This window comes from Macrobrachium nipponense, chromosome 3 (assembly GCF_015104395.2).
Source record: "Macrobrachium nipponense isolate FS-2020 chromosome 3, ASM1510439v2, whole genome shotgun sequence".
In the NCBI taxonomy this organism is placed as follows: domain Eukaryota; kingdom Metazoa; phylum Arthropoda; class Malacostraca; order Decapoda; family Palaemonidae; genus Macrobrachium; species Macrobrachium nipponense.
In genome coordinates, this window is record NC_087202.1 from 101,271,288 (window position 1) to 101,281,287 (window position 10,000).

The 10,000-nt window shown below is 32.1% G+C and overlaps 1 protein-coding gene across 1 annotated transcript in view; it reads right to left on the reverse strand.

Moving 5' to 3' along the window:
- Positions 1-10,000, reverse strand: part of LOC135222466 (putative neural-cadherin 2) — a 113,813-nt gene that overhangs the window by 61,395 nt on the left and 42,418 nt on the right. Inside the window, exon 8 of the mRNA XM_064260553.1 lies at positions 6,378-6,777. Within this exon, the coding sequence (XP_064116623.1) occupies positions 6,378-6,777 (400 nt within the window). The remainder of the gene's footprint in view (positions 1-6,377; positions 6,778-10,000) is intronic.

Here is a 10,000-nt window from a genome sequence, read left to right on the forward strand (position 1 = left end):
TCATCATAGTTCAAATTTCTGAGCTGTGGTACCCATCTTGTAACTGCTCTTTGTACTTTCTTAAGTTCTATATTAATGCTTCTTTTTGAATGAGATCTCCATACCACTGCTACCTATTCCAGAGTTGGTCTTCTGAAAGATAGTATCATTCCTTTCACCATTTCTTCATCCTCTGTGAAAAGTACCTTTATATTTTCTAGAACTGCGTTGCACTTCTCACTTATCATTCCTGTGATCTTCAGATTATATTTTCTATTTACTATGACTCGTGTATGTGTCACCTACTAGCATCCACGTGCGTAGCTGCTTATATAATTATTATCTACAGACATTTTTTGTAATAATGTTGAAAATGGGTTTATTTTTCTTACAATATATTTTTTTGTCTAGTATGTATTCTGGTACTTAAGAGCCCTCCCACTTGTCCTTTTACTATAAGTCAGCAGCAAGTAAGATAATTGATCTCGCAGCTTAATATTATCATTAGTATTATTTGGCAATAGAGGCTGATGTAAGATATTTTCACACTATAGACATTTATTTTTTTAAACTCCTTCGTGTCCATGTTTGATGTACATAAAAAGTTCGTTCATTTATGCAACATTGTACTGCAGTGCAGATGACAGAAAGTGATGAACAGGTTGTAACAACAGGTAAAGCATGTATGGACTAGAAAGTTATAACAGACTGACAACAAGGAAGAACTCCAAGTTATGCAAGGTTGCCACCCTTTAGAAGTGAATATTTCTGAATGCAAAATGGAAGAAACACAAACAAGTGTTGAACTTAAGTCATTGTATCATGAAGTGAAAAGAATTTTTCTGGAGCGTACTATCTAAAAAAAAAAAAAAAGGAAGGTTGAGCCTGTACATTATTTATATATGCAACTAAAATAATACTACAGAAGTGTATGCAAGGGTAAAAATTGAGAAAAATAAAAAAAATTCCTTTTCATATATGACAAATAATTTCACCAACATTCCTTTACCCAATTCATCAATGCCTCACATTTATTATAATTTCCACATTGGCACCGCCTGCCTTCAGTGCACTTGATAGTATGATGTCTCAAGCCATACAAAGAGGTGGCTTTTCAAAACATTAATAACAAAAATAGGATTGCTTTCTCTTACATTCACCATTATCTTTCTTTAAGCAATTTTTTTTGGCAAGAAAGAGCATACAATACATTGGGGCTTGTGACTTTTGTCAACATACTGTGCTGGAAAATGCCTTTCAGTTAACCTACATTGAGTTTTGCTCCCTTTATAGCCTAACCCAGCGTCAATCATTTTTCCATGATTTTTTGCGATCCAGCATATTAGTGGATAAGTGGGATTTTCATTCTATAAATGCAGCATTAACTATTATGTGCCAAATGGATTGGTACCATCTTTTGCTCTTTCTTTTGTAAGGATTTGTTGAGCAAAGTTGATGAAACTTTCAACTCTCATGCCCCCTCCCCCCATATACATACTATATTCTACATGAACAGGGCTGGTCAATTCCTGTCTCCCTTTTTTGACTGAATTTTTACTTTATATGTCCCCACAAAAGAAAAAAAATAATTCCTAAGGTTAGGCTACACCCAGAGTAAAGGGAAAAAGTAAAAGGGCTGTCAGCTGACTGATAAAAACAAAACAAATTATTTATGGCAATAGTAAATTAAATATTGTGGTTTATTACTAAATGTGATGTTTATTGAAAAACTAAAGTTTCTTTACAAATTCCTTTCGTATATAGTAAAAGAAAAAAAAGTTAGCCCACATGTCAGCTGATGAATGTAAACACAACTTCGGGTTTAGGAAACGAATCTCCTTTCTCTCAAATGTGCAAGTCATTTGACTATTATTCATATTGATCAAGTAAATATATATAATAATATCTGGAAATACCATCAACTGCCACATTTTGAGCTTCATTTACGATGAAATACGATATATTTGTGTAATTGAAATGGCAACCGTTCACATCCTAATGCAAACAAACCTTCACTTTCGCTAAACACACTTTGGCTAGCATCATATTACAATACATTTATGAATAGATCGATTTACATAGGAAAATATGCATATTGCTATCGTAAAATATGTATATATATCACAATTTCATGTTTACATAACATAAAAATAATAAAAATATAACAAAATAAGCTAATGTATGGGTGAAGAATGAAGAGGGCAGTATGGCGGAGCAAAATGCGAAATGTGTTGTCTGCTAGGAGTGAAATATCTCCGCCCACAGTGGCCATAGGGGCGGAGTCTGGCCGAACGTTGAGTGCACTTCGGGAATATGCTTCCCGTTGTTTCCGCTCACAAGCTTGTAATGCTGTCACAAAGTCGTTGTTCTATGTACATCCGCAATTTTTTTTTTAAACTAATTGGTGCTTTTCTCTCAGATCCGACATCTCATTTTCTGACTCAAGAACAAAATTTTCACAATCAATATTTGTAAAAAAGAATCCGACCTCCAGCTTACTCGGGATGCGTGCTAAAATGCATGGCCAAACAGAGCGTTGTTTCACCCACGAAAATTAAAATAAATATGCTGTATTTCATTAGAAATAATTTTTCTATACTGTTTAAACATGCACATTATTTATTTATTTTAATTTTTACTCCAACAAATAAAGCATAAATATCCTATCCTTAAATTCATATACCTTCAACTCAATGAAAAACATCTTTTTCAGACCATATTAGGTTCTTCCATAGAGCTTTCCTACACCCCCAACAACAACAAAAATAAAGTAGTTTGTAGGCTTACTCGCCAAGTAAGCGAAAAAAGTCAGTGGGGAATCTAAGACATCGTCTCCGAAGATGCCAGTTAGTAAGAATCATTTCATATATATATATCTATATATATATTATAATATTATATACTATTTTTATAATATATGGGTATATATATATATATTATATATTATATATAATAATATATATCAAATATATATATACTATATATAATATCTATATTAATAATATAAATTATCTCTATATATATTAACACATATATATCTATATAGATATATATATATATATTATATATATAATATATAGATATATATATATATAAGATATATATATAATATATCATATATATATATATATATATATAACTATAAAATATATATATATATATATTAAGTATATAATTATAATTATTATATATATCTATATAACATATATATATATATCTATATATATACTATATATATATATATATAACATATGGATTAAATTATATATATATATATATTATATATATATATAAGATATATATATATATATATATATATATATCTATATATATATATATATCTATATATATATATATATATATATATATATATATATATATTTATATAATATATACTAGATTATACTATATATATATATATATATATATATATATATCTATATATATAATATATATATATATAATACATATATATATATATATATATATATATCTATATATATATATACTATATATATAGTATATATATATATATATATATATATATATATAATATATATATATATACTATATATATATTATATATATATATAATATATCTATATAATTATATATATAATATATAGTAATATATTATAATTATTATAATAATATATATAATCTATAAGATATATATATAGATATATAATATATATATATATATATATATATATTATATATATATATATATATATATATATAATATAAATATATATAATATGGGGATACAATCCACAACGAAGTAAAATCCTCTTGTAGTTTAAATATATATCTCTTGTACAGGATTAAAGCTTTCGACCATCAACTGTTGATGGTCGAAAGCTTTAATCCTGTACAAGAGATATATATTTTAAACTACAAGAGGATTTTACTTCATTGTGGATTGTATCCCCATTTACTTAGAGGTACGACATAGTACCTGGCTTCTGCATATATATATAAATATATATATATATATATATATATATATATATATATATATATATATATATATATATATATATATATATATATATATATATATATATATATATATATATATATTATATATATATATATATATATATATATATATATATATATATATATATATATATATATATATACTATATATATATATATATATATATATATATAACGGTCATTGGAAGCGTTGCTATTAACCAACATAAAACAAGGAGCTGAAGGAGACGTCATGAACTACTATGAGATTCAGGGCCTCTGTAACACGGTTTTTTGGATTTTGCTCCTTATCAAAGCATCTGATATAGCTGAAAGTTGACATATGTATATTTTACAACCACACACAAATTTTGACAGCATTATCAATGACCTAAACCTGATAGTTTTAATTTTTATAGAGTAAAAATTATCCAACCGATGCCATGGCGATTGATTACGAGCCAAGAGTCGAAAAACATTCATTACGTAAGCAAGGTAAACAACATTTGACGAAATGTTGCCCCGCCCATCCACCAGACAGAAACTCATTCACCTTATTCCATCGGCTCTGAAACCCATAGCAGTCAATAATGGCTAACAGGATTTGGAATTTTCCCCGCGGTTGCAAAACTGCATTTGTCTTACGACTTGCAACTTTTTACAATCAAGAGAAAGCCCGTGGCCATGACAAAGACTTTATGAATGGGGGAACGATACATAGATGTGGTGGGGTATCTGTGCCAGCGTAGTAATACTACTGTAGTAATAGCAGTAATATACACGAATTAAACGTTTAGGCCAACTGCTGAGATCCTTGAGGATCATTTAGCACTTCTTACAACTACTCGAGAAATGAGTTTTTATAGCCAGAAGTTAAATTTTCTAATCTAACAATGCTCATGATAACCTTCATTGTTATCCTGAATTATAACGAGGCCAAAGTGGGCGGAGCCTCATGAAGTCATCATTCTGACGATAATTATTGGTGAAGGTTCAAAGCCAAAATGCGGTAATGGCTATTTTTTTTTTTTTTTTTTTTTTTTAGTAAATAGACAGATAGCCAATAAATAAAACTTGCTTGACATAGGATATAGCAGTTATCAAATCAAGCTTGTCTACCATGTTTTTGAAAATTACCAACTATTCCCTACATCTTGTCAATCTGATTGTGACCTATAAAGTAGAGTGTAATTTCTTAGGAAACTTATTTTGGAGTTAAACTAATAATCGAAGTGTTTTTGTATTTATTAACATTTTGTTGGTTTGTTCATTATGACAATTATCAGTGGAGAGGTTTCACAGTTCATAAAGGTGTACTGCTTTGCTTGTATTTACATTTTTATGTCATTGTTGCCAGATGTCTAGCATTCGTTACTTATAGCCAATCATCCAACGAGAAAGAGGGAAGAAATGCTGTCATAAGTTACGTAACGAGTGCGTTCGAAACCCTTTCTCTGAGTAAGTTGGCCCGTCTTAAAAAAAAAAAAAGTAACTTTTACATTATAAGTACCAAATTTATTCCACCTACGTAATGCAGAATACAGTCAAAATTTATGTGTAGATATAATGTGTATTCTGAATAAGCGTTATATTTATGAAATGCATAGATAAAAAGTTATTGCGAAAAAACCATGTTACAGAGGCCCTGAATCTCATAGTAGTATATTATACATGCTGACGTTCCGAGGACACAGCCTCATTTCCAATGCTGAAAAACGCAATCATAATATATGCAAATATTACGAAGACTCTGAATTAATAAATTTACATATAAAAATTTTTTTTTACAATAATTTTTTTTTAAATAAAAACCTAATACCGAACAGACAGAATGCAAGAAACAGACTGCTCCCTTTCAGGAGGGGAACCAAGGACCGAATGACATCAAACAAAAACAGAGATGGGCACACTGAAGACGGGTGCAGTGTTGTGAGGGTAGTTTGATTGTTTAAAGAGGCAACAGGCTGCTTAATGTATAAGGATTCAGTTATTGCTAACTGATGAAGTGAGGTGGCTCTGGAGAGGATTTTAAAATGTTTATATTCAATATCTTGTTTACATTTTTTGGCATTTTCTAACGTACGGGATCATGCCAAAAATGTAAGCTTTTATTTCCTAATAATATTTTGCTACGTTTTCCTCCGAGATCATTATATAATTAAATACCTTGAGATATACTGTATTGTTCAATTCCTAACTATTACTTCTTGGTGCAACTATGGAGTTTTCTCTGTTCCACTCTTGGACCATTATACCCCATTTCATTTTATTTCCTGTTATCACTCTGCATTGCTGCCCAATCACTGCAACTCACTCCATTTGCTGTCTTCAACTCTGAATGCCTGAAAGTGCCTGATTTAGCAAACTAACCCTAAATCAGAGTAACCAAAAACTTAACCAAATATCGTCATACTCACGTTGATGGAACTTCAGGCTGACGAGATCCGTGACATAAGGAGGATTCGACGGCGACAGCGACATGCTGAAGGGAGGTCCATGCCCCAACGCCCATATATCATCGTCAGTAGCCGTCAGGACACCGAGCAGGACGGGAGGGGCGCCCTCTATCACGTGAAGGACGTCCGGAGGAAGAAGGCGAGGGGGACAGTCGTTGACGTCTGTGACCGTCATCGTCAGGGTAGCGGTGGCAGTTAGGGGCGGCTCACCTCTGTCTGTGCCCAGGATTTTGGCGACGCCCAGGGCGCCGCCTTCAGCCTCGCGGTCCAAACGGCGGAACAGCCTCACGCCTCCGCTCTTGTCCACCTGGAGTGAGTTCCAACCGCCCACCACAGAGTAGTCCACTTGACCGGCTCCCCCCTAAAGAAAGGGAAAAATAAAAATATATAAAGACTGAAAAAATGAGAAAGAGAGAGAGACCCGTAGAGTAGATAAGAGCTCAACAGACCATACCATGAAGAGAAAGGCCATTCGGTAGTTGTTAGTAGATGCATAGAACGCACCTACATTAAGTACGAAAATGAATGTGTAGATACATACATACGTACAAATTTTTTTCTTCGTCAAAGACTTATAAATAGCCAATGAGGGACTATCTCGTAATACTGCATTTGCCTATTATTTAAAATTCCTCTAAGTCATGGATAAGGAAATTAGGTAACCTGTAGGGGCTTTGTAAGAAATCGCCGAATTATTTTTTTTTTATTAATACCTGATTGGCGTCACAAGGGATCATAGGAGCTTGATTCAAAAGGAACTATTTACAAATTAACAACCACTTTACTTTTGCGAAAGAAAAGGGACTTACGAGATGTAAAGCCTTTTTAATTATCTTTTGCCTCTAAATTAGACATTCAAATTATTTATTTTTGTGATGACTCGAATCCAATTGGAACAAGGAACTTAAACCAGGATATCAATAATCTTAAATAAAGTCTAAAGCAATGAAAAGAAATAGCAGTTCACAAACTTTTGAAAGAAGGGAATGAAAATTGAGACAAACGGTGGGAACCTGAAACTGCTTGATAAAAAAAAACTTAAAGGAAATGTATAAAGAAACTGAAAAAGTCAAACACTTATAAAGAAACTTCCTTACAGCCGATAGCCACCTTTGTCATAGAATAAATTCGCAAATGCAGGACTCTGCTCCAGAATTGCAGAATCGAAGAAAAAAGAACTCTTGCTGAAGACTGGGCTTCATACAATCACCCACTTTGAGATTTTAAGATCGCCAGCGGGTTTTTAAGATTTTTTTTAAGACCATGCGCAAAAGTATATTCAACGTTTCTGCCGAAGAGGTATAAAGGAATACTTGAATTTGCATGAAAAGAGAATTTTGTAATTGCGTTGGTAAAAGAAAATATGAATTTTATATACAGAGGGCATAATTTTTTTCGATTTAAGTCAGTTAATTTACTTTGAATTCTCTCTCTCTCTCTCTCTCTCTCTCTCTCTCTCTCTCTCTCTCTCTCTCTCTACTACAGCAGTAATAGTTTAGACTTTAGAGAGAGAGAGAGAGGGGGGTCGGCTAACACTGTACTACAAGTGGACATAAGACAGCGTTGGCGCTGATAGCCTGAACGATTTGTGTATCTGTATACTTAAAGGTAATCATACCTCCCATAAGCAGAAGTCACAGACCAATCTACTGGACAAACACTTTCTAAAAGGTGTGTACGCAAAACAAATCACGGTCTAGCTGTTATTCTAAAGAGTGAAAATCTGTTTTGATCTGTCGACGATACGTTATAAGTTTTTTTTTTTTTACTTAGTTCTTGTTATTTTAGTTCCTTTATATTATAAATTCATCACTATCTTCACTTTTCTTAGTATTTTCCATACTCTTCTATTTCATTTGGGCACACTGTCACAGTCATTTATTTGTTTTGTCATTAATATTTCAGGAACTTTTAATATCTCCAAATTAGGTATTACAAAAGAAATTAAAAGAAATCTGCCATTGTTTGCCAAGTAACAATGAAGAGTATAAATAAACAAAGGCAATCCTCTATCATTCACCTTGCTGTCCAAATATCAGCTTGCTTGTATTCTACTATTTCGATAAAATCTAAATTCTTACTTAAACTCTGGCTTGTTATGAGATTATAATTGCAAAATATTTCGTTAATGATAAAATCTTCCTTGCTTTTCAATAGAAGTGAAAATCCAGCTCATTAGTTTTAGAACCAAGACACCAATAGTGTACAGTAAAAAAAATGAACGCACAGCTTTGATAAAAATGTAGTGATAACTTTTTAAATGCAAAAAACAGATCAATTCATATTTGTTTTTAATAAAAAAAACTTATAACCTAAGTGCATGCGAGCCTAATGCAACATTCGACTATCCCAACACAGAATAACCTTTATGTTCACTCTCAAAAGTAATTTTTTAGGTTTAGGAAACTGCACATTCTTTTCTTTTATTGAATATGGTTAAACGAGAATAATAATCAATACATTGTTCCGTATTTCAAAACGAAAAGCGGTGTCGCTTATTCAAAGGCTGGATTGCTTTGTAAATAGGTGAAGTTCAAAGGAAGACACTGGGTGAGATCTGCCTAACAAGTGTGTTAGGACGTTGATGGGGGTTTATTGAAATATATTGGAAAGACATTCAATTTATCGGAATAAAAATTTTGAGAATTCCTCAGGAACATCCATTCCCAAGAACAGGATACGCTCCAGAAAACGAACCAAACTCACAAGCAATGAATTTCAGTATAGGAGATTGATCCTTCCGTATGCAAGTTATAATTTAGGGGCTCACTAAACTAAGAAAATAATTCGGCAATGCTCACCGATCTCTACGGAACTATGTGGTTTCATGGACACCTTTCGTAATTTCAATAAATCAGTAACACTAAGTCCAGGTTACAAGCCCAGATAATTCGACGTTGTAGCTCGGAAAAAAATAATAACCATCCCTTAGAAAAGGCCTGCATATAACTGGCAGTAAAGTTCTCGAACAATGATTTTGAACAATGAAAAAACAACAAGACTGGAAAATGAAACCTGTTCTTGCAATGCTGAAATTTTTGGCAATCTGAGAGAATGGACACTATTTATTACTGAGATAGCGTATCAGTTTTCCGCACATAGGAAAAGGAATAACATCATACATATTGTAAAATTCTGGCAATTTTTGTCGTTCTAGCTATGCTGGAGTTTGTTTCATGTCCTAAGTCTCCTTATGTTTCAAAACTACAGAAGGTCTCGACAAAAAAGTAAAACAGCAATATGGGGAATGGTGAAATCTAAACAATCTTAAGTGCTTTAGCTCAGTTTTTCTAAGTATATTTATCAACTTAGTTCTAGAGAGGTAAGTATTCCTGTCCTTATAATCGAAATGAGGTGAGATAATGAAATGAAACGAATAGCTTGTAAACTGACAGGCCATGTACAGCAGATTTATAAAAAAACGAGCAGTGCATGTGCAAATAAAAATACTCGTTGTTACATCTTCTTATGTTGGGTACCAATTACACACGTGTCACTAAGTAGGGAATATTATATTTACTAAATGAACTCGCCTACCAATTCGTGAGTTCGATTCCCTACTCTGCCAACGTGGAATCAGAGGA